The sequence below is a fragment of the Nyctereutes procyonoides genome, unplaced genomic scaffold (assembly GCF_905146905.1).
Source record: "Nyctereutes procyonoides isolate TBG_1078 unplaced genomic scaffold, NYPRO_anot_genome, whole genome shotgun sequence".
Classification (NCBI taxonomy): Eukaryota; Metazoa; Chordata; class Mammalia; order Carnivora; family Canidae; genus Nyctereutes; species Nyctereutes procyonoides.
The window spans coordinates 772073-797687 of record NW_026575123.1 but is presented as its reverse complement, the minus strand read 5'-3'; the positions used below and the strand labels follow the sequence as shown (position 1 = coordinate 797687).

Here is a 25615-nt window from a genome sequence, read left to right as displayed (position 1 = left end):
TGAACAAAGAAAATGAGCCATCAATATATTGCATATTGCATATGGACGAGTAAAGAACTCACTTTTTGTTTCTACTTCAATCCAGTTTATACTTTTGCAGCTGGCTTTTACAAGCTTCTGTTTGAAGGAAACACTCTGAAAGAAACACTCAAACTATTTTTTCATATGGTCATTGTAGATTCTTAATCTTCACAGTTGTGCTGCGTAACCTTATTTTTTTTTAAATATTTATTTAGCTGAGAGAGAGAGTGAGCATGAGTGGATGTGGGGGGCAGAGGGAGAAGGAGAAGGAGACTCTCCACTGAGCAGGGAGCCCCACATGGGGTATGACTCCAGGACTCTGAGATCCTGACCTGAGCCAAAGGCAGATGCTTGACTGAGCCACTCAGGCACCCCAATGCTGAGTAACTTTATATTAAACTTTAGTGCACTAAAAGCATTATTTAAATACCCTATCAGACTTCTGTTCACTTTATTGATCTTTCTCAAATATCTCCACACTTTTTACTTGCTACATGAGTATTTATGTATGGTTCATGAACCACCTCAGTTACCTGGGCTGATTTTTTTTCCATATCCCCTACCTCAGACTAACTGTATTTTACAAAGGGAAGAGTATATGAGACAAAATTCTACATTATTAACAAGTTTTCAGGTGGTTATTATATATAGAAACTAAAATTCAAGAATGACTATTCTATATAGGTGACCCAGTATACACTTCCATAATTCTGGCAGGTTATATTTACTCTAAAAATTTAGGTAAAATATGTGACAAAACCAGATATCACAGCACAAATAAAGTGACTCTTCCTGCCTCCTGGAGAATCAAAACCAGAAGACTGCTTTCACTGTTCAGTAATTTTGAGCATTTGGTACAATTCTGTCCTGGTTATTGCAAGCAACTTTGAGGAAATCCCTTTCTCATTTGTAAATGGGAATGTCAGGCTTGGTGGCATCCATGGTACTCTGCATCAAAATCCTTGAAAAAGTAGAAATTTCACAAACTCACATCTTCCACTTTCTATAATTCTGGCAGACTAATTTTTTTTTTACTTATGTGGAGACTGCTATACTCACAAGCACCTTTAGAACTAAGCTAAGATCGTTTTATGGATGGTTTTCAATTGTCTTATTAAGGGGCCATTTCCATATTTAAATACCATTTTCTAGGTTTTGCAACTTTATTTGGAGCACAAATATTTCAGGAAGAATTTAGAGCTTTTGAAATGCATCCTGCCAATTTTTGCATAAATCTTTATTTTTTACAACATTGCATTGAGTATTATTTCTCTTGACTGTGGAGTCTTTTTGGAGTCTCCCTTAAATTTGCACCCTAGATGAATGTCTCATTTGCTTCACCCTTGTCCTGACCCTGAGAAAGATATTCAAAACAGATGGTTAGAAGGACAACAAAAAATCTCCCCCAAATTTTGTCAAACAGACCAGTTAATTAAGCAAAGTAGATATTACATATCTAAGTATATTGGATCCCCAATAAATGGATTATCTCTCTAATTTATGGAGAAAACCCACAGCTAAAAGTGTGGGTGGGAGGGCATACAAAAGAAACAACAAAGCATTTCAGCCTGGGCACTTCCTTTTGTTGATCTTGACTCATAGAACTTGGAATCTGTCCTTGCACACAAGTTCAGTGCCATATTCTCCTGCTTGCAATGGATAGACAAGTGATATATGCTGATTTAAACTTATCCAGGGGTTCTTGCTTTGCGAGTTCATCACCGCCATCTCTTCCTCAAGGTAAGTACCTTTAATTTTTCCTTTTGGCATTTGTTTATCTTCCAGAGTTAGAATTTCCTCTTGTATTTATACTGACTAGCAGTCCTATATGAATGTTATGGTGGAGCAGCATAGTTTGTCTGAGGTAACAATAACTGTGAACAAAAGCACACACCTTGTAGATTTCTTTTTTCATCAAGATGAAAAAGTGAATATCACTTCTATTACTGAGCCTTGGTTAAAAACCAGGGAGAAATATTTTACATGTATGAACAAAGTAATATTTTTAGAGACACATTGGTACCTTGCTGTTAATGGCAACCTACCTAATTCCAAATCCCTTCTCAAAATACTAAGATTAAGTTCCAGCTAATTCACTTCCATAGTATTTTTCACAATACAAAATATAAACTTAAATGACTAGCTTCCTTCATTCTCCAAAGAGACAGGGGAAAAAAATCTGAAAGAAAATCATATCCAAGATCAAAGACTTCAATATAATTACTATGCAATAATTTCTAACTTTGAAACTTGATATTTGAAAAGTATCACAATTTAGAAGGAGATAAGCCATGAGACTTTGGAGAATATCATTGATGAACCTATTCGGCACTTATTGAAATTAGCACTTGTCTGAGTTAGTGAAAAAATATATATATGAAAATGTATTGTGAAGTAATAAATGAGGGATGCTATGGCCTGGACCTGGGTGAAAAAAAGCCAGAAACTAGGCAGAAAATATGTATGAAATTATCATGACTTTCTGAAATCTAACCAAATGTAATATTGGAATTTTTATCTAACCTGATATTCGTTTCATATTGTGCTCGGCCTGTGGGCTATATCCTTTTAGGATGATCTAGTATAGGTTTGAAACTATTAAATTATCAATGTTCCAAATGGGGGGAACAAGTCTAAGTTTACCAAACAAGTTTCACCATACTCTTCATAGGGGAATTAAGGTGAGTTGGAGGATTTTGATAACTACACTTGGGGGTTGGTTTAGACACAGTTAATTTTTTTATAGGAAAGAGCAAGACTTCTTGTACCCTATTCAGATCTAGCAAAAGTAGAGAGAAAGTAAGATCATGTTGAAAGGGGATGCCAGAAAAAGGGAGATTTTCCTCAAAAGTTACTCTCTATGACCCCAAATCAATGGGTCCAGAATATGTATCTAGTCTGATTATTTTTTTTATTCTACAAAATACCATCCTGAACATGGACCTGAAAAAAAATAGAATAAAATCAACAAAATATGTCATTAAAAAGCACTGACCTGATATTACGGTTATTGTGAAACCACTTCTGAGCTTCTTAGCTAAACTTTTCAGGCTGTGGTAACTATAAAATAGTGAGTGCCCAAAAGAAGTCATCAAAACCAGACAGAGATGTGAGCCGTGACCTATTTTGTTACAGCCAACGGTTTGGTCCCCAAGAAGAGTAATTATGGTGTTGTGTTGGCAAAATGCCTCAAGGTCATTCATTCATTCAAAAATAAACACCTTCTATGTGCCAGGCATATGACTGGTGCTGAGACTACAGAAGTGAGCAAAGTAGAGAAAAAATCTTTTCCTTTATTGCGTTTATATTATACTACTATAGACACATACAGATAAACAAAGAACTAAGTATATTTAAAAAGATCACGTGATATTAAGTGCAATTGAGAAAAATAAAAAGTAGATGTAGAATAACTTTGGGGGAGGACATCAAATGGAATATTCACAGAAGGTGATGGCAAGATGACATGTAAATCAAGACCTGAAAGAACTGTGGGACAAAGTCATGGTATCTGGGCAGAAGAGTCTTTTAGGGGATGAGAATTTGCCCATCCCACTGTAGGAGCAGCATGCTGGTTAGTGTGAACTGTCAGCATGTGTGCAAGGAGAGCTGCCCCAGGTGAAGTTAAAGAGGTCATTGGAAGCCAAACTGAATGGGGAATTGCAGACCATTTATGGACTTTATAGGTTCAGATCTACTGGATAGAAAGCCACTGAAAGATTTAGAGCAACAGAGTAAGATGATTCAGCATACAGTTTATACCCAAGGAAGAGCCCTGAGAGGGTATTTCCCAATGACTAAAGTGTACTGGCCCCTTCCGTTTGCTATTGTAACATCATTAATTTAATCTCAGGTAGTGCAGTAGAGAAAGTTAATATGGAAGAGCATACCAAGCAAAGGACCTTCCACTCAATTCCTTAAACTTTACAAGGGGCAACTGAGTGGCTAGGTTGGTTAAGCATCGGATTCTTGGTTTTTGCTCAGGTCATATTCTCCCAGTGGTAGGATTGAGCCCCATGTCAGGTTCTGCATTCAATGTGGAGTTGGCTTCAGATTCTTTTTCCCTCTCCTTCTGCCTTTCCCCACTTGCATTCTCTCCCTCAAATAAATAAATAAAATATTTTTTTAAAAAAAAGTCTTAGCAAGAATAAATTAAGTTTTGGGGTTTTTTAAAGATTTTATCTATTTATTCATGAGAGAGGCAGAGAAAGAAGCAGGCTCCCTGTGGGGAGCCTGATGCAGGAGTCCATCCCAGGACTCTGGGACCACAACCTGAGCCAAAGGCTCAACCACTGAACCACCCAGGCATTCCTAAATAAGTATTTTTTAAGTCACTCCAAATTGCCTTTGACCTATACAGATGGCGCCCTACTTAGAATGGTTCAACTTAAAATTTTTGGACTTTATAATGGTGCAATAGCAATACAATAGCAATTGCAAATACAATGGCAATAGCAATAGCCAGCAATCCCTGAGTAGCAAACGTGCAATATAGTCCTATCTCATAATGCTGAGCAGCAGCAACCGCAGCTCCCTATCAGCCACACAATCAAAAGGGTCAACAATCCACACAACCATCCTGTACCTATGCAACCATTCTGCTTTCACTTTCTTTTTTTTTATTTAAGTTCAATTTGCCAACATACAATATAACATCCAGTTCTCATCCTTGCTTTTGACTTTCAACACAGTATTCCATAAATTATGAGATATTCCACACTTTATTATAAAATAGGCTTTGTGTTAAATGATTTTGCCCAACTGTAGGCTAATGTAATTGGAACCCTTTTAAGATAGACTGTGCTAAACTATGATGCTCAATAGGTTGGAAATAGAATGTCAGTGTACTAATGGAAGAGACAATCTGAAGTTCTCAGCAAGTTGGGTTGCACAAGGCAATTGCCAGGGAGAGTATAAAAAAACAAACAGGAGAGGACTTATAGGTCACAGTTGAACATCTAAGGAGCATAGAAGATAGAGTTTTAACAAATATGATATTAATATTTTTAACAACCAACTCAAAACAAGTAATTTCTATAGAGAAATATTAGAGAAAATATTTAAAAGACTTGATAATATAAACAAATCCATAACTATATATAATTTGGAAAATCTTTACTGGTAAAGGCCCTCTGCTTTAATAATAGAATATAGAAAACAACTTATAATTGTAAGGTAGGTATGAATTACCAGAATAATGCCATTACATTGATTTAATTTTGGAAGCTGTAGCCCAGTGTTTCTCCACAAATTTTTCTTTTTATTTATTTTTTATTTTTTATTTTGTAACTTTTGAAATTTATTTAATGTCATGTTTCATTTATGAAAAATTTTATTTTTTTAATAATAACAAATTAATTTTCTATTGTTGTTCAATTTGCCAACATACAGAATAACACCCAGTGCTCATCCCGTCAAGTGCCCCCCTCAGTGCCCGTCACCCATTCACCCCCACCCCCCGCCCTCCGCCCCTTCCACCACCCCTAGTTCATTTCCCAGAGTTAGGAGTCTTTATGTTCTGTTTCCCTTTCTGATATACCCTACCCATTTCTTCTACCTTCCCTTCTATTCCCTTTCACTATTATTCATATTCCCCAAATGAATGAGAACATACAATGTTTGTCCTTCTCCGATTGACTTACTTCACTCAGCATAATACCCTCCAGTTCCATCCACGTTGAAGCAAATGGTGGGTATTTGTCGTTTCTAATGGCTGAGTAATATTCCATTGTATACATAAACCACATCTTCTTTATCCATTCGTCTTTCGATGGACACCGAGGCTCCTTCCACAGTGTGGCTATTGTGGACATGGCTGCTAGAAACATCGGGGTGCAGGTGTCCCGGAGTTTCATTGCATCTGTATCTTTGGGGTAAATCCCCAACAGTGCAATTGCTGGGTCGTAGGGCAGTTCTATTTTTAACTCTTTCAGGAACCTCCACACAGTTTCCAGAGTGGCTGCACCAGTTCACATTCCCACCAACAGTGTAAGAGGGTTCCCTTTTCTCCACATCCTCTCCAACATTTATGGTTTCCTGCCTTGTAAATATTCCCCATTCTCACTGGTGTGAGGTGGTATCTCATTGTGGTTTTGATTTGTATTACCCTGATGGCCAGTGATGCAGAGCATTTTCTCATGTGCATGTTGGCCATGTCTATGTCTTCCTCTGTGAGGTTTCTCTTCATGTCTTTTGCCCATTTCATGATTGGATTGTTTGTTTCTTTGGTGTTGAGTTTAATAAATTCTTTATAGATCTTGGAAACTAGCCCTTTATCTGAGACGTCATTTGCAAATATCTTCTCCCATTCTGTAGGTTGTCTTTTAGTTTTGTTGACTGTATCCTTTGCTGTGCAAAAGCTTCTTATCTTGATGAAGTCCCAATAGTTCATTTTTGCTTTTGTTTCTTTGGCCTTCGTGGATGTATCTTGCAAGAAGTTACTGTGGCTGAGTTCAAAAAGGGTGTTGCCTGAGTTCTCCTCTAGGATTTTGATGGAATCTTGTCTCACATTTAGATCTTTCATCCATTTTGAGTTTATCTTTGTGTATGGTGCAAGAGAGTGGTCTAGTTTCATTCTTCTGCATGTGGATGTCCGATTTTCCCAGCACCATTTATTGAAGAGACTGTCTTTCTTCCAGTGGATCGTCTTTCCTCCTTTATCGTATATTAGTTGACCATAAAGTTGAAGATCCACTTCTGGATTCTCTGTTCTGTTCCATTGATCTATGTGTCTGTTTTTGTGACAATACCACACTGTCTTGATGACCACAGCATTGTAGTACAACCTGAAATCTGGCATTGTGATGCCCCCAGCTATGGTTTTCTTTTTTAAAATTCCCCTGGCTATTCAGGGTCTTTTCTGATTCCACACAAATCTTAAAATAATTTGTTCCAACTCTCTGAAGAAAGTCCATGGTATTTTGATAGGTTTTGCATTAAACGTATATATTGCCCTGGGTAACATTGACATTTTCACAATATTAATTCTGCCAATCCATGAGCATGGAATATTTTTCCATCTCTTTGTGTCGTCCTCAATTTCTTTCAGAAGTGTTCTATAGTGTTTAGAGTATAGAACCTTTACCTCTTTGGTTAGGTTTATTCCTAGGTATCTTAGAGTTATGGGTGCAATTATAAATGGGATTGCCTCCTTAATTTCTCTTTCTTCAGTCTCATCGTTAGTGTATAGAAATACCACTGACTTCTAGGCATTGATTGTGTATCCTGCCACACTGCCAAAATGCTGTATGAGTTCCAGCAATCTTGGGGTGGAGGCTTTTGGGTTTTCAATGTAGAGTATCATGTCATCGGCGAAGAGGGAGAGTTTGACTTCTTCTTTGCCAATTTGAATGCCTTTAATGTCTTTTTGTTGTCTGATTGCTGAGGCTAGGACTTCCAGTACTATGTTGAATAGCAGTGGTGAGAGTGGACATCCCTGTCTTGTTCCTGATCTTAGGGGAAAGGCTCCCAGTGCTTCCCCATTGAGAATGATATTTGCTGTGGGCTTTACATAGATGGCTTTTAAGATGTTGAGGAATGTTCCCTCTATCCCTACACTCTGAAGTTTTGATCAGAAATGGATGCTGTATTTTGTCAAATGCTTTCTCTGCATCTAATGAGTGGATCATATGGTTCTTGGTTTTTCTCTCGCTGATATGATGAATGACATTGATTCTTTTACAAGTGTTGAACCAGCCTTGTGTCCTGGGGGTAAATCCTACTTGGTCATGGTGAATAATTTTCTTACTGTACTGTTGGATCCTATTGGCGAGTATCTTGCTGAGATTTTTGCATCCATGTTCATCAGGGATATTGGTCTGTAATTCTGCTTTTTGGTGGGGTCTTTGTCTGGTTTTGGAATTAAGGTGATGCTGGCCTCATAGAACGAATTTGGAAGTACTCCATCTCTTTGTATCTTTCCAAACAGCTTTAGGAGAATAGGTACGGTTTCTTCTTTAAACGTTTGATAGAATTCCCAGGGAAGCAGGGAAGCCATCTGGCACTGGACTTTTGTGTCTTGGGAGGTTTTTGATGACTGCTTCAATTTCCTCCCTGGTTATTGGCCTGTTCAGGTTTTCTATTTCTTCCTGTTCCAGTTTTGGTAGTTTGTGGCTTTCCAGGAATGCGTCCATTTCGTCTAGATTGCCTAATTTATTGGCGTAGAGCTCTTCATAATATGTTTTTTAAATTGTTTGTATTTCCTTGGTGTTGGCAGTGATCTCTCCTTTCTCATTCATGATTTTATTAATTTGAGTCTTCTCTCTCTTCTTTTTAATAAGGCTGGCTAATGGTTAATCTATCTTATTAATTCTTTCAAGGAACCAACTCCTGGTTTTCTTGATCTGTTCCACAGTTCTTCTGGTCTCGATTTCGTTGAGTTTGGCTCGAATCTTTATTAACTCTCTTCTTCTGCTGGGTGTAAGATCTATCTGCTGTTTTTTCCCTAGCTCCTTTATGTGTAAGGTCAGCTTTTGTATTTGAGTTCTTTCCAGTTTTTGCATAGATGCTTGTATTGCGATGTATTTCCCCCTCAGGACTGCTTTTGTTGCATACCAAAGATTTTCAACAGTTTTATCTCATTCTCATTAGTTTCCATGAATCTTTTTAATTCTTCCTTAAGTTCCTGGTTGACCCTTTCATCTTTTAGCAGGATGGTCCTTAACCTCCACGTGTTTGAGGTCCTTCCAAACTTCTTGTTGTGATTTAGTTCTAATTTCCAGGCATTATGGTCTGAGAATATACAGGGGACGATCCCAATCTTTTGGTATTGGTTTAAACCTGATTTGTGACCCAGCATGTGGTCTACTCTGGAGAAAGTTCCATGTGCACTTGAGAAGAATGTGTATTCAGTTGAGTTTGGATGTAAAGTTCTGTAGATATCTGTGAAATCCATCTGGTCCAGTGTATCATTTAAAGCTCTCGTTTCTTTGGAGATGTTGTGCTTAGAAGACCTATCGAGTGTAGAAAGCGCTAGATTGATGTCACCAAGTATAAGTGTATTATTATCTAAGTATGTCTTAACTTTGGTTATTAATTGATATATTTGTCAGCTTCCACATTTGGGGCATATATACTAAGGTTGTTAAGTCCTCTTGCTGGATAGATCCTTTAAGTATGATATAGTGTCCCTCTTCATCTCTCACTACAGTCTTTGGGGTAAATTTTAGTTTATCTGATATAAGGATGGCTACCTCTGCTTTCTTTTGAGGACCATTTGAATGGTAAATGGTTCTCCAAACTTCTTCTCATTTAGGACCTGAATATATCCTGCCAGCCCTTTCTGGCCTGCCACGTCTCTGTGGAGAGGTCTGCTGTTACCCTAATATTCCTCCCCATAAAAGTCAGTGATTTCTTGTCTCTTGCTGCTTTAAGGATCTTCTCTTTATCTTTGGAATTTGCAAGCTTCACTATTAAACGTCAGGTGTTGAACGGTTTTTATTGATTTTAGGGGGGGATCTCTCTATTTCCTGGATCTGAATACCTGTTTCCCTTCCCAAATTAGGAAAATTTTCAGCTATGATTTGTTCAAATACATATTCTGGCCCTCTGTCCCTTTCGGTACCCTCGGGAACCCCAATTAAACGTAGGTTTTTCGGGGTCCCTGGGTGGCGCAGCGGTTAAGTGCCTGCCTTTGGCCCAGGGCGCGATCCTGGAGACCCGGGATCGAGTCCCACGTCGGGCTCCCAGTGCATGGAGCCTGCTTCTCCCTCTGCCTGTGTCTCTGTCTCTCTCTCTCTCTGTGACAATCATAAGTAAATAAAAATTTAAAAAAAATCCTAAAACGTAGGTTTTTCTTCCTCAGGCTGTCGTTTATTTCCCTTAATCTGTCTTCATGGTCTTTTAATTGTATGTCTCTTTCTTCCTCAGTTTCCCTCTGTGCCATCAACTTGTCTTCTATGTCACTCACTCATTCTTCCTCCTCGTTAACCCTCGTCGTTAGGACTTCTAGTTTGGATTGCATCTCATTCAATTGATCTTTAATTTCTGCCTGATTAGATCTAAATTCTGCAGTCATGAAGTCTCTTGAGTCCTTTATGCTTTTTTCTAGAGCCACCAGTAGCCGTATAATAGTGCTTCTGAATTGGCTTTCTGACATTGAATTGTAATCCAGATTTTGTAACTCTGTGGGAGAGAGGACTGTTTCTGATTCTTTCTTTTGAGGTGAGGTTTTCCTTCTAGTCATTTTGCTCAGTGCAGCGTGGCCAAAAACAAGTTGTATTGGGAAAAGGAGAACAAGAGAGAAGAGAATGAAGGAAAGAAAACAGAAAAAGAAAAACGGAAAAAAAAAAAAAGAAAAAAGAGAAGAAAAAAAGGTGGGGGAAGCAAACAGAAATCAAAAAGCAAAAAAAAAAAAAAAAAAAAAAAACAAAAACCCGGGGGAGTACCTTCTGATTCTGTAGACTTTAAGTCCCTTGACTTCCCCTGGACCTGGTCCGTCCAGCTGATCTTCTGGGGGAGGGGCCTGCTGTGCTGTGCTGATTTTCAGGTGTTAGCACTTGGGGGAGCTGCTCTGCCCCTGCCTGCTGCAGGGCTCAGCGGGGGTTGTTTACCCCGTGAGGCCCCAGGAGGAACAACCGCAGTTGCTATGGCAGCTCTGGAAACCTGGATTCAGCCTCCGCAGGAACTACGGGGCTCTCCGTCTGCAGGGCCTGGAGGTTCCGGGGCGGGGCCGCTGATCTGCTCAGCTCGGGGCAGGAGCGTCCTCGCTGTCCTGGGCCCTCCCCGCCTCTGCCTGTCCCGGGGGGAGGCCGGATCCTGGGCTGTGTCCCGGCGCCCTGTGCTCCCGGTCTGCGCTGTTGGATTCGCGCTCCCGCCCCGCAGCCCCCTCCGCGGAGCCGCCGCCCGAACCCCTCCGAGCTGCTCCGGGTCCCGCCGTGCGCGCTGCAGCCCTTAGGGAGCTCGGCGCACTCTCCCGGGGCGCAGGTGTCTGTTAGTGACCCAGGGAGCCCGAGGGCATCCCCGCCCTCCTGGGTCCTGCTCCAACTCCCTGCGGGCCCCTTTCCGCCCGGGAAGGTTGGTGCAGCTCCTGCTCCTCCGGGACGGGGCTCTCCTGTCCTGGGGACACTCGCCCCGGCCTCAGCCCGGCTCCTCGCGGGGCCCCTCCCCCTCGGAGGCCTTTTGTTTTATTTCTTTTTCCCCGTCTTCCTACCTTGATAGAAGCGCGAACTCTTCTCACTGTAGCGTTCCAGGTGGTCTCTGTTTACATCTCAGGCCGAATTCGTAGATTTTCAGGATGTTTTGAAGGTTATCTAGGTAATTTGGTGGGGACAGGTGATTTGGGGACCCTACTCTTCCGTCGTCTTGCCGCTCCTCTCGCACAAATGTTTCTTATTAGAAAATTACTCTCAACAGGAGAGCCCCGTCCCGGAGAAGCAGGAGCTGCACCAACCTTCCCGGGCGGAAAGGGGCCCGCAGGGAGTTGGAGCAGGACCCAGGAGGGCGGGGATGCCCTCGGGCTCCCGGAGACACTAACAGACACCTGTCCCCCCCCCCCGGGAGAGCGCGCCACAACCCACGGCGTAGCTCCCTAAAGGGCTGCAGCGGGCAATCGGCTTGACCCAGCTCGGAGGGACTCGGGCGGTGGCTCCGCGGAGGGGGCTGTGGGGCGGGAGCGCGAATCCAACAGCGCAGGCCCCGGAGCACAGGGCGCCGGGACCCAGCCCAGGATCCGGCCTCCCCCGGGACAGGCAGAGGCCGGGAGGGCCCAGGACAGCAAGGACGCTCCTGCCCCGAGCTGAGCACATCAGCGGCCCCGCCCCGGAGCCTCCAGGCCCTGAAGACGGAGAGCCCCGGAGTTACTGCGGGGGCTGAATCCGGGGCTCCAGAGCTGGCCCCGCCACTGGGGTTGTTCCTCCTGGGGCCTCACGGGGTAAACAACCCCCACTGAGCCCTGCACCAGGCAGGGGCAGAGCAGCTCCCCCAAGTGCTAACACATGAAAATCAGCACAACAGGCCTCTCCCCCAGAAGACCAGCTGGACGGACCAGTTCCAGGGGAAGTCAAGGAACTTAAAGTCTACAGATTCAGAAGATACTCCCCCGTGTTTTTTGTGGTTTTTTTTTTTTTTTGCTTTTTTTTGCTTTTTGATTTGTTTGCTTCCCCCACCCTTCTTCTTTCTTTCTTTCTTTCTTTCTTTCTTTCTTTCTTTCTTTCTTTCTTTCTATCTCTCTTTTTCTTCTCTTTTTTTCTTTTTTTCTTCCTTTTTTCTTTTTTCTTTTTGTCTTTTCTTTCCTTCTTTCTCTCCTCTCTTTTTCTCCTTTTCCCAATACAACTTGTTTTTGGCCACTCTGCACTGAGAAAAATGACTAGAAGGAAAACCTCACCTCAAAAGAAAGAATCAGAAACAGTCCTCTCTCCCACAGAGTTACAAAATCTGGATTACAATTCAATGTCAGAAAGCCAATTCAGAAGCACTATTATACAGCTACTGGTGGCTCTAGAAAAAAGCATAAAGGACTCAAGAGACTTCATGACTGCAGAATTTAGATCCAATCAGGCAGAAATTAAAAATCAATTGAATGAGATGCAATCCAAACTAGAAGTCCTAACGACGAGGGTTAACGAGGAGGAAGAACGAGTGAGTGACATAGAAGACAAGTTGATGGCACAGAGGGAAACTGAGGAAGAAAGAGACATACAATTAAAAGACCATGAAGACAGATTAAGGGAAATAAACGACAGCCTAAGGAAGAAAAACCTATGTTTAATTGGGGTTCCCGAGGGCGCCGAAAGGGACAGAGGGCCAGAATATGTATTTGAACAAATCATAGCTGAAAATTTTCCTAATTTGGGAAGGGAAACAGGCATTCAGATCCAGGAAATAGAGAGATCCCCCCCCCTAAAATCAATCAAAACCGTTCAACACCTCGACATCTAATAGTGAAGCTTGCAAATTCCAAAGATAAAGAGAAGATCCTTAAAGCAGCAAGAGACAAGAAGTCCCTGACTTTCATGGGGAGGAATATTAGGGTAACAGCAGACCTCTCCACAGAGACGTGGCAGGCCAGAAAGGGCTGGCAGGATATATTCAGGGTCCTAAATGAGAAGAACATGCAACCAAGAATACTTTATCCAGCAAGGCTCTCATTCAAAATGGAAGGAGAGATAAAGAGCTTCCAAGACAGGCAGGAACTGAAAGAATATGTGACCTTCAAACCAGCTCTGCAAGAAATTTTAAGGGGGACTCTTAAAATTCCCCTTTAAGAAGAAGTTCAGTGGAACAATCCACAAAACAAGGACTAAATAGATATCATGATGACACTAAACTCATATCTGTCAATAGTAACTCTGAACGTGAACGGGCTTAATGACCCCATCAAAAGGCGCAGGGTTTCAGACTGGATAAAAAAGCAGGACCCATCTATTTGCTGTCTACAAGAGACTCATTTTAGACAGAAGGACACCGACAGCCTGAAAATAAAAGGTTGGAGAACCATTTACCATTCAAATGGTTCTCAAAAGAAAGCAGGGGTAGCCATCCTTATATCAGATAAACTAAAATTTACCCCGAAGACAGTAGTGAGAGACGAAGAGGGACACTATATCATACTTAAAGGATCTATCCAGCAAGAGGACTTAACAATCCTCAATATATATGCCCCGAATGTGGGAGCTGCCAAATACTTAAACGAATTATTAACCAAAGTGAAGAAATACTTAGATAATAATACACTTATACTTGGTGACTTCAATCTAGCTCTTTCTATGCCGATAGGTCTTCTAAGCACAACATCTCCAAAGAAATGAGAGCTTTAAATGATATACTGGACCAGATGATTTCTGTTTGCTTCCCAAGACAGATGGATTTCACAGATATCTACAGAACTTTACATCGAAACTCAACTCAATACACATTCTTCTCAAGTGCACATGGAACTTTCTCCATAATAGACAACATACTGGGTCACAAAAAGGGTCTGAACCGATACCAAAAGATTGGGATCGGCCCCTGTATATTCTCAGATCATAATGTCTTGAAATTAGAACTAAATCACAACAAGAAGTTTGGAAGGACCTCAAACACGTGGAGGTTAAGGACCATCCTGCTAAAAGATGAAAGGGTCAACCAGGAAATTAAGGAAGAATTAAAAAGATTCATGGAAACTAATGAGAATGAAGATACAACCATTCAAAATCTTTGGGATGCAGCAAAAGCTGTCCTAAGTGGGAAATACATCGCAATACAAGCATCCATTCAAAAACTGGAAAGAACTCAAATACAAAAGCTAACCTTACACATAAAGGAGCTAGAGAAGAAGCAGCAAATCAACCCGACGCCCAGCAGAAGAAGAGGGTTACTTAAAATTCGAGCAGAACTCAACGAAATCGAGACCAGAAGATCTGTGGAACAGATCAACAGAACCAGGAGTTGGTTCTTTGAAAGAATTAATAAGATAGATAAACCATTAGCCAACCTTATTAAAAAGAAGAGAGAGAATACTCAAATTAATAAAATCATGAATGGGATCCCTGGGTGGCGCAGCGGTTTGGCGCCTGCCTTTGGCCCAGGGCGCGATCCTGGAGACCCGGGATCGAATCCCACATCGGGCTCCCGGTGCATGGAGCCTGCTTCTCCCTCTGCCTATGTCTCTGCTTCTCTCTCTTTCTCTCTCTGTGACTATCATAAATAAATAAAAATTTAAAAAAAATTAAAAAAAAAATAAAATCATGAATGAGAAAGGAGAGATCATTACCCACACCAAGGAAATACAAACGATTTTAAAAACATATTATGAACAGCTATATGCCAATAAATTAGGCAATCTAGAAGAAATGGACGCATTCCTGGAAAGCCACAAACTACCAAAACTGGAACAGGAAGAGATAGAAAACCTGAACAGGCCAATAACCAGGGAGGAAATTGAGGCAGTCATCAAAAACCTCCCAAGACACAAAAGTCCAGGGCCAGATGTCTTCCCAGGGGAATTCTATCAAACGTTTAAAGAAGAAACCATACCTATTCTCCTAAAGCTGTTTGGAAAGATACAAAGAGATGGAGTACTTCCAAATTCATTCTATGAGGCCAGCATCACCTTAATTCCAAAACCAGACAAAGACCCCACCAAAAAGCAGAATTACAGACCAATATCCCTGATGAACATGGAAGCAAAAATTCTCAACAAGATACTAGCCAATAGGATACAACAGTACAGTAAGAAAATTATTCACCATGACCAAGTAGGATTTATCCCGGGACACAAGGCTGGTTCAACATTCGTAAAAGAATCAATGTGATTCATCATATCAGCAAGAGAAAAACCAAGAACCATATGATCCTCTCAATAGATGCAGAGAAAGCATTTGACAAAATACAGCATCCATTTCTGATCAAAACTTCAGAGTGTAGGGATAGAGGGAACATTCCTCAACATCTTAAAAACCATCTACAAAAAGCCCACAACAAATATCATTCTCAATGGGGAAGCACTGGGAGCCTTTCCCTAAGATCAGGAACAAGACAGGGATGTCCACTCTCACCACTGCTATTCAACATAGTACTGGAAGTCCTAGCCTCAGCAATCAGACAACAAAAAGACATTAAAGGCATTCAAATTGGCAAAGAAAAAGTCAAACTCTCCCTCTTCGCCGATGACATGATTCTCTACATAGAAAACCCAAAAGCCTCCACCCCAAGATTGCTAGAACTCATACAGCAATTTGGTAGCGTGGCAGGATACAAAATCAATGCCCAGAAGTCAGTGGCATTTCTATACACTAACAATGAGACTGAAGAAGGAGAAATTAAGGAGGCAATCCCATTTACAATCGCACCCAAAAGCATAAGATACCTAGGAATAAACCTAACCAAAGAGGTAAAGGATCTATACCCTAAAAACTATAGAACACTTCTGAAAGAAATTGAGGAGGACACAAAGAGATGGAAAAATATTCCATGCTCATGGATTGGCAGAATTAATATTGTGAAAATGTCAATGTTACCCAGGGCAATTTACATGTTTAATGCAATCCCTATCAAAATACCTTCAGATAGTAAAGAACAAATTATTTTAAGATTTGTGTGGAATCAGAAAAGACCCTGAATAGCCAGGGGAATTTTAAAAAAGAACACCATAGCTGGGGGCATCACAATGCCAGATTTCAGATTGTACTACAAAGCTGTGGTCATCAAGAGAGTGTGGTACTGGCACAAAAACAGACACATAGATCAATGGAACAGAATAGAAAACCCAGAAGTGAACCCTGAACTTTATGGTCAACTAATATTCGATAAAGGAGGAAAGACTATCCATTGGAAGAAAGTCTCTTCAATAAATGGTGCTGGGAAAATCGGACATCCACATGCAGAAGAATGAAACTAGACCACTCTCTTGCACCATACACAAAGATAAACTCAAAATGGATGAAAGATCTAAATGTGAGACAAGATTCCATCAAAATCCTATAGGAGAACACAGGCAACACCCTTTTTGAACTCAGCCACAGTAACTTCTTGCAAGATACATCCACGAAAGCAAAAGAAACAAAAGCAAAAATGAACTATTGGGACTTCATCAAGATAAGAAGCTTTTGAACAGCAAAGGATACAGTCAACAAAACTAAAAGACAACCTACAGAATGGGAGAAGATATTTGCAAATGACATCTCAGATAAAGGGCTAGTTTCCAAGATCTATAAAGAATTATTAAACTCAACACCAAAGAAACAAACAATCCAATCATGAAATGGGCAAAAGACATGAAGAGAAACCTCACAGAGGAAGACATAGACATGGCCAACATGCACATGAGAAAATGCTCTGCATCACTTGCCATCAGGGTAATACAAATCAAAACCACAATGAGATACCACCTCACACCAGTGAGAATGGGGAAAATTAACAAGGCAGGAAACCACAAATGTTGGAGAGGATGCGGAGAAAAGGGAACCCTCTTGCACTGTTGGTGGGAATGTGAACTGGTGCAGCCACTCTGGAAAACTGTGTGGAGGTTCCTGAAAGAGTTAAAAATAGACCTGCCCTACGACCCAGCAATTGCACTGTTGGGGATTTACCCCAAAGACACAGATGCAATGAAACGCTGGGACACCTGCACCCCAATGTTTATAGCAGCAATGTCCACAATAGCCAAACTGTGGAAGGAGCCTCGGTGTCCATCGAAAGATGAATGGATAAAGAAGATGTGGTTTATGTATACAATGGAATATTACTCAGCCATTAGAAACGACAAATACCCACCATTTGCTTCAACGTGGATGGAACTGGAGGGTATTATGCTGAGTGAAGTAAGTCAATTGGAGAAAGACAAACAGTGTATGTTCTCATTCATTTGGGGAATATGAATAATAGTGAAAGGGAATATAGAGGGAAGGGAGAAGAAATGTGTGGGAAATATCAGAAAGGGAGACAGAACATAAAGACTCCTAACTCTGGGAAACGAACTAGGGGTGGTGGAAGGGGAGGAGGGCGGGGGGTGGGGGTGAATGGGTGACGGGCACTGAGGGGGGCACTTGACGGGATGAGCACTGGGTGTTATTCTGTATGTTGGTAAATTGAACACCAATAAAATTAAATTTATTATAAAGAAAAGAAAATTACTCTCATTATTTTTCCCTATGAAATCTAATATTTTAAAGATGTCTAGAACCAAAAACATTCATAAAGTTGTTATTAATTTAGGCTCCCTTCTTGTAAACTAATACAATCACAATTTCTGATGAACATGAGATATACAGCATGTTGCAAATGATATGATTACAAAGAAAAACAAATGTATTTGATATTTTGTTAGGCTATGCAATGCTGTAAACATAAGTTCAGGTTATGTTTCATTCATTGAAAGACTGAAAATAATATGTATTCTTCCAAAACATTCTTCCTCAAATGCCATACAACTGACTCAAGATGGAGATAATTGTTTTAGACAATAAAGCAGAGGAATCTGTGTCCAAGAATAGAATTGTTGTATATCACCAGAACCTAAAATGGTGCTTAGCACAATATAGAGTTTTTTCTAAAATATCTTGACTGGACAAGGTAATCCTTTTTAGACAAAATTCTTTGACTTACTTCCAACAATAGGGCATGTGCTTCATTTTTACACAGCACTTGACAATTTTCAAAACTTTTTCTGTCTATCCCATTTGATTATTACACTGATCATTTGTACATAAGACAAACATAAATATATTTCTGTTTTATCAATGAGCAAACTCTTAGCTGGATCAGACTGAGAATCTACCTTGAGGGTCTCTAATATGGCTGATAAATGTTCTTTCCTGCCCCCAGCTCCCAACATGAATCTGTCTATGTTGATCCAAACTACCCTTGCTTTTTGTATGAAATGAACTCAACCAAGTTAACTGAGTGTATTTTCTTACCTTCTCAGATGTCTGTCAAGGTTCAGCTTGGCATCAGTTTGCTCTGAAACTTGGTTGTACCGCAGTTATTCTTCTTACTTTGACTGTGATTGGGTTGAGTGTTTCAGGTAAGTGATTCAAGATCATTTGCTTCAGAATACTAATACTACTTCTATAAAAAAATGTTAGAGTACCAACATCATTGGGCCACCTCAAACTTAGTGAAAGAGCAATAACATAAAAACAATTACAAAAAAGTGCTTTTCACAATTCTCTGCCCAAATCTACTCCACAAACTTCAGCCTTTCACATTTCTCTTCCTAATTATTCTGATCACCTTCGTTTGGTATTTCAGATGTGTTCCCAGAACCTAAAAATAATCACAATTATAGTAAAAACATGGCAATGACAAAAGAATTAAATTTCTCCATTATTTATAGTTTTTTAAGTGCCTACTAAATTTCAGATTGCACTAGGCATTCTCTCCTATGGGATACATGTAATTATACTCATCCCGAAGATGAGAAAGCTTGGTCAGGAGTATAAACAACTTAATAGTAGATAGCCGATACGTCAAGGTCTGTGTGAGTTCACTGTTCTACGTATTTTCTTGTTTGTTTGTGTATGTATGCTGTATTCTAACTAGAACCTTTGCTATTGCCTCAGCTTCTGTCCACATTCAGCCTCGTTGAGATAAATAGTGATCCTGAAATGATCAATATAACATATCCATTTCACCACATTCAGCATTTAATCTTCTTATGGTCTCTCCTTACTTACTAGTGATATTCTTAAGACAAAACTCATCAATAGAAGAATGTCAAGTAGATGTTCAAGTGAGCAGGAATGAAACAACAGGTAATTGGGTAGCTTGATTTTCCTAAAAATAACAGCCATACATTACAGAAGTAAAGGCTCCTAACAACTTATATGTTAAGATGGCATTACCTTTCTTTCTGATTTTGTTGAACAAAACTGAGGAATGAAAAGGGTAAGCAACTCACTTAGGGTCATACTCCTAGTAAGAGACACAATGGAAATTACATCTGTGACCTGATATCAGAGACTATGATCTTAACCACCAGTTCATGTCACTTCCTGAGAAGTTGCTCCTAGAATATTCAATAATTAATACTAAATATTACGTTAAAAAGTAAAATATACACTCCCATGAAATATTTAATGATTTTAATGAGGCAGTCAAAGAAATAACTTTTGTCTGAAGCTAATTAGTAGAACTAAAACATAAAATGAATTTTTAAATATTTATTGTGTTTGTTAATCTCAATGATCATTAATCTTAAAACATTACTCTTGCTCCACTAGGTATGAGTTAATAAAGACACTATTGTGGAATGACTGTAGTAGGATGTGATCATGATTATGCACATTCTTACAGAACAGAAATGTTAAGAAACTTGGAAAAATCCTTCTGGAAAATGTTATCCAATAGATTTCATTAAGTCAGCAAATAGATAGTTTGGCAATTAGAAATTTTCCATAGAATTTGTCATCAATTTAGTGAAATCAATAGTTATCTGCCTTGCAGCTCACATGTTGTTTAACATAAACATTTTTTATGTAGTTCAACATGTAGTTTGAACATATAGTGGAGTCAGCACTAGTGATGAGTTTAAGGAAACTCAGAAATAGTTTTGACTCTACCACCATCTGATTGTATGGACTTAAATTATTCTGTCAGTACCTTAAAAAGCAAGATGTGGTTCCTTAAATGATTTTGATGCTCTTCCTCTATTTTAATATTCTATGATTCCATCTATGCTCAACATAGCTGGTCATGAATTTCCAATTCTTGATACCAGAATGAACAAAAATAAGTCTCAAAAATCGCAAAATTATAATAAATTCACTTGTCGTTCTCCTAGTGATAATCAGAGACTTTGGTGCATTTACAATGACCCGTGTATTTGTGATTGGTTGTGGTGGGTGGAGACAGGACAAAATATAACACTTACTTATTTCTTCTTTCTGTATACCTCAGAGAAACCAAATCTGTTACAGTGCCCAGTACATTGGCATCTACTCCAAGAAAAATGCTTGTTTTTTTCTCACGCTTCCAACACTTGGAAAGATGGTCTAACTGACTGTTCTGCAAAAGAATCCAGTTTGCTGCTTATTCAGGATCAGGAAGAGTTGGTAAATAATTATATAAGACACCTTAATAGAATTTAGCACTTTTTTGTAGCCATACCAAGATCTTCGGGCTTTAGAGCAGAGGTTCTATGTGGATAGAAGTAGCAACTTGGGCTTCAAGAAGCTCACAATCTGAGAGACTAAACACACGTGTGAGCAAATAATTGAATATAACTTAACATATGCAATAATATGAATATAAATAGACAATAATATCACAAAGAAGGAGTAATTAACTCTGATGGGGAGTTAAGAAAGGCATCATAGACAAAGTGAGATTTGAACTCAGTTTTAGAGAATGAGTAGAAAAATGCAAACCATGAATAGTAGTACAGATTGAATATCCAGTCATTCCTTTCATTTCATTGATAGAGACTCATAAGAAGACTGATATATAAGAAAGAAATTCTGTTTTGGATTGGACTGAATTTAACATTATCAGAGAAGAAATGGAAGTGGATAAATGGTTCGTTTTTAAATTCAAATATGTGAGTATTAGATCAGCTCATTTGAATATTCACTCTATCAGGTTTACATTTCAAGATAGTTAACATTGTTATGGAAAATTGAGTTTTGTGGTTTTAATTTAGTTTAGAAATTTTCAAGAGGTTCAGAATAGACAAAGAAGATGAATGATGTTGAAGTTATTGGTTGAAAAGTTCCATATATGAAAAGACATCAGGCCATTACAGCAAGGTATATTTTTATCTGCAAGGTGGTTTTAGAGGAGACAAGAAATAGGCTTTTTTGGGGAGGAGCACATGAAATTAAACAATCTCTAGCTGGAAGCTTATAGCATGCCAAAATTTTTAAGTGAATATAAAAGGAAAAGGGAACAGTGAATATAAAAAGAAAAAGAAAAAGCAAATATCAGAGTGCAGAATCTAGACACACCAAAAGCCTTATTGACAACATAAACAGTTGATTAATATATATTTTATATATTTTGTGTATTCTCTACTGTATTCTTACAATAAGCTAGAGAAAAGAAAATATTAAGAAATCATAAGAACAGAAAATACATTTACAGTACTGCACTGTATTTATTTTTAAAATGCATAGAAGCGAACCTGTGTAATTCAAACCCATGTTGTTCGAAGGTCAGCTGTATATTTTAACCAGTGGTATAAAGGAAACAGTCATTTGAGGGAATGTGTTAATATAGCTTAGGCCACAAAGGATCTATTTGCTGTTTTCTATTTATATTCATTATAGTTTCTTGTGTAAGATGGTCAAGGTAACAGTATAATAGGAGAGTGGCTACTGGACAGGTAAATTACATATTTTAACAGAATTTATGGTTCATTTCACAACAAAGGAAGAGTATTTTTTTCCTCAGAAGCAAAAGTATGAAGGTATTCAATAATGTTTCTGTAAAGAACTTTCAATAAGTTTTTCAGAAGAGATGATATACATTGCATTTTTGAGTCTGTGAATGATTCAATCAAATTTGTATCAATTATAGTTAAACGTTTTTTGTCATTCAAAAAACATGAGGAACATGAGGAAAAAACATGAAATTTAAAACACAGGAACATGTTCAAGTTTATCTACAGTGATAATTTATATGGGTAAGTATTAAACATTGAAAAGATGTTGGCTTAGTTAACAAATTTTTACATTGTTTGACCCATGTTCTAAACTATTTTTAAAAATGTGATTCTTTAAAAGATGGTTTTAAAATAAGTGCTGTGGCTGGCACAGTTGGTGATTGGTTTTGGCTCAGGTCATGATTTCCTGGGTCCTGGGATTGAGCTTTGTGTTGGGCTTCATGCTCAGCACAGAGTCTACTTGGGTTTCTTTCTCCCTCTCCCTCTGCTCCTCCCCCTGTGCACTCTCTCTTCATATAAATAAATCACCAATCAGTCAATCAATCAATTAATAAAGTAAGTGTTCCAGAATAGAATAAACTCATGAAAAGGCAAACATACTCATTCTGTTAAGTAAAATCTATCCTTACACCACAGGTACACCACAAACACACCACACATACACAACACACACAGAAAAACTCACCAAAAACAACACAGACATACACCAAACACGCATCACACATATACTACACATAAAACACACTCACTACACATACACAACACATATACACCACATGTACTCCACATATATACCATACACACACAGCACAGACACACCAAAAAATCCATCCTCATTTTTTACATGCTTTCTAGGTATTATTTTCTATACTTTATTTAAATATAAGTGAAAACTTGATATTAACTAATTTTTATACATAGTAAAGATTAATTTTGGCTGATTAAATTTAGCATGTGTGGGTGTGGATGTGTATTTATTTTACTGAGATTCAAAATAAAATTGGAAAATACTGAAGTGTCTGTGAGCAGAGATATAGGTAAAGGGGATTATATTCAGTTGAACATTCCATTTTACTCTGGGATAAAAAAACAATATTTTAAGGTATCAGTGAACAGATATACCTGAAAGGTATTGAGTTATAGTAGAAATGGTATCAGGTTCCGTTTTCATTTTAACTGTTGGCCTGGCTTTCAGGTAAGGAAAAAAATAGAGGGTGATAATTTTTTTCACAGGACTACTGAAGGACTAAATGAGATAAATTTAGAGAACCAGGCTGACATCAGGTCAAGGAAAGCCTGGGAAGTCATTGAGGGCCTTTCAGAAAAAAAAAAAAAAAAGTCATTGACCTGGCCATCTGAGCATTACAAAAGTTATCTTGAAATTGTTAAGAAGGGATCAAAAGGGTAGAAGAGATAAAACATGGCAGACTTTGGCAATAGCCCAGTTGAAAGAAGTTCATAATTTGACTAGAGTGTCAGACACTTGAGAGGAATCAGATTGGCTGCTCAGGCCCAAGGGGCTGCATGAAGGAATGCATTGAAGGAACAAAGAAAACCTGTGACACACCCTGTCCACTGCCACCACTCCACTTTGTTTGAAAGCAGATAAACTTATCTTGAACTCACCCCATCCTGGCACCTCACCCTAATGCTGCCTATTTTGTTTTTGATTCTACTCCCACCCTTACCTGCAGACACCCACCAACCTCTGTTTGGAATTGGAAAAAAAAAAGGAAACCTCTGACCACATACCACACAAATGAAACCTCTTTCCCTAGCTGTGTCCAAAGTCTGTAGACTCTGGATGCCCGTTACGCACTGTGTACTTAATATGTTTCCTCAGCACATACTTTGTTTAAGCATTGTCATACTTTCACAAGTGCCATTTCACTGTGTCCCCCAAATATTAGTGGTTATGTCCTATATATTTAAGAAAATTTAAGTTTAGTAGAATTAAAAAAAACTTTTCATGTGATATATTAGTAATAGAGTGGGGATAAGAAGAGAATTCCAGCTTCTAAAGCTTGTTTTCTTCGTATATATTATGAAGTTTCTTGTTAGAGGACGTTTTTCCAGGGAAGATCAACTTGCAAGTTTCAGAGATTTGTGAGTTCCACATGTTGCTCCATGCTCAGCGAGGAGTCTGCTTGTCTCTCTCCCTCTCTTCTGCTCCTCCCCCCAACTTGTGCTCTAAATAAGTCAATTAATTCATTAACTAATTAAATAAATCTTTTTAAAAAGTTTATACCATTATATTTGTGACTGCGTACTTACTCTATACTTAATAATTTGGCATCCTATTGTTCCCTGAAAGTTGTAGGAGACACTGGCTAGATGAGGATAATTAATTACGTGAGAAAATCCCAAACACTAACAGAGACATTTCTTTTGCTTCACAGATTACAAATTGCTGGTTATAATAAAGAAAGCAGCTGTGTTTACATCTCTCTGACAGGAATTGTTTCAGAGAACTGTGATGCAGAAAATCGATGGATCTGCCAAAAAGAACTGAAACCTGACAGAAGTAAAATATGTTCTAAATTCTGACTATGCATCCCCTCCCAATTTCTTTAATTTTCACTCAGGTCTCTGCTATTTTAATTATGCATATGGTTAAACTGGCCTACTGTATATTTAATAGCGCAAAATGCATCAATACTGAGAATTCTAAAACTATTGTGAATCTTACAGAAGTTCATGTCTAATCTACTCACTAAATGAATGAGGAAACAAATACATAGGGAAAACATGTATCATTTTTAAGATAGAGTGATGTTCTATGGAAACGAGTCAGACCAGCTGAGAGGAATGGTTTCCAGACTGGGGTATATGTGTGGCCTTCATTGGTCCCTTCTATGCCTTAGCTCACCTCTAGAAGTTTTAGTAAAAGATTTCTAAAGTCCTGTGAATATGTAATAGTCTATGATTTTTTCATATTATCACACAACTGGATTGCGGCAGGACCCTGACTTAAATCCATTCATTTGACTCTGATATCAGAATCTCAATCAAAGGATCCTGGGAAGGGATCTAAACTCCACCATTCCAATGTTCTTCCCATTTTAATGTTCTCATTACGTCTTTATTTTCCTTTTATGTCTCCTTTTATCTATGGCTCACATACAACTGTAGGAAATATGTAATTAAATTTTTCATTACTTAATGGGAAATAAGTGATATTTTTTCAACAAAAGAGAAATTATTCAAATAAATATCATGAAAGTTCACTTTTTAAAACATGCCATATTTTCTGTGGAGAGCAAATAAATAATAATAATACTGAATTTACTCTGTAAGGAGGCTTATAAAAAAATTTCTGAAAAATAGATATCTACTTGCTCTGATCATTCGATGCCAATTTGAATTATATAAACTCAAGTACATACTATAATGACCAAAATCACATTTCAATTTCTGTTTTCCATGATGATTTATATTACTTGTTATATAGGGGGAGGGGCCAAGATGGCGGAAGGAGCAGGGTCCCCAAAATCGCCTGATCCCCACCAAATTACCTAGATAACTTCAATCTCTGCAAATCTAGAATTCGGCTCCTGAGATTTTAAAGAGGAGACAAGCTGGAACGCTACAGTGAGAGAGTTCGCGCTTCTATCAAGTAGGGAAGAGGGGAAAAGAATTAAGGAACAATAGGCGCCGAGGGGGAGGGGCCCGCGAGGAGAGGGTGAGGCCGGGGCGAGTGTCCCCAGGACAGGGGAGAGCCCGTCTGGAGAAGCAAGGGAGCAGCAACAACCTTCCCGGGCGGGCGGGGAAAGGGGCTCGCAGGGAGTTGGAGCA

General features: G+C 39.0%; 1 protein-coding gene across 1 annotated transcript; it reads left to right on the top strand.

The window, feature by feature from the left end:
* Positions 1-1676: 1676 nt before the first annotated feature.
* On the top strand, positions 1677-24946 carry KLRB1 (killer cell lectin like receptor B1). Its single transcript, XM_055336727.1, has 6 exons — positions 1677-1761; positions 18365-18463; positions 19119-19193; positions 20338-20492; positions 20862-20977; positions 24220-24946. The coding sequence occupies exons 1-6, from the start codon at positions 1677-1679 to the stop codon at positions 24365-24367; spliced, it is 678 nt and encodes a 225-aa protein (XP_055192702.1). The 3' UTR covers positions 24368-24946.
* Positions 24947-25615: the final 669 nt, after the last annotated feature.

What these genes read in the sequence shown, in the direction of transcription:
- KLRB1 (XM_055336727.1), top strand. Translation starts at nt 1,677, where the DNA reads ATGGATAGACAAGTGATATATGCTGATTTAAACTTATCCAGGGGTTCT. An exon ending in ACCGCCATCTCTTCCTCAAG is followed by an intron (nt 1,762 to 18,364) that starts GTAAGTACCTTT and finishes TTACCTTCTCAG; the next exon opens with ATGTCTGTCAAGGTTCAGCT. An exon ending in TCGTTTTTAAATTCAAATAT is followed by an intron (nt 20,978 to 24,219) that starts GTGAGTATTAGA and finishes TTTGCTTCACAG; the next exon opens with ATTACAAATTGCTGGTTATA.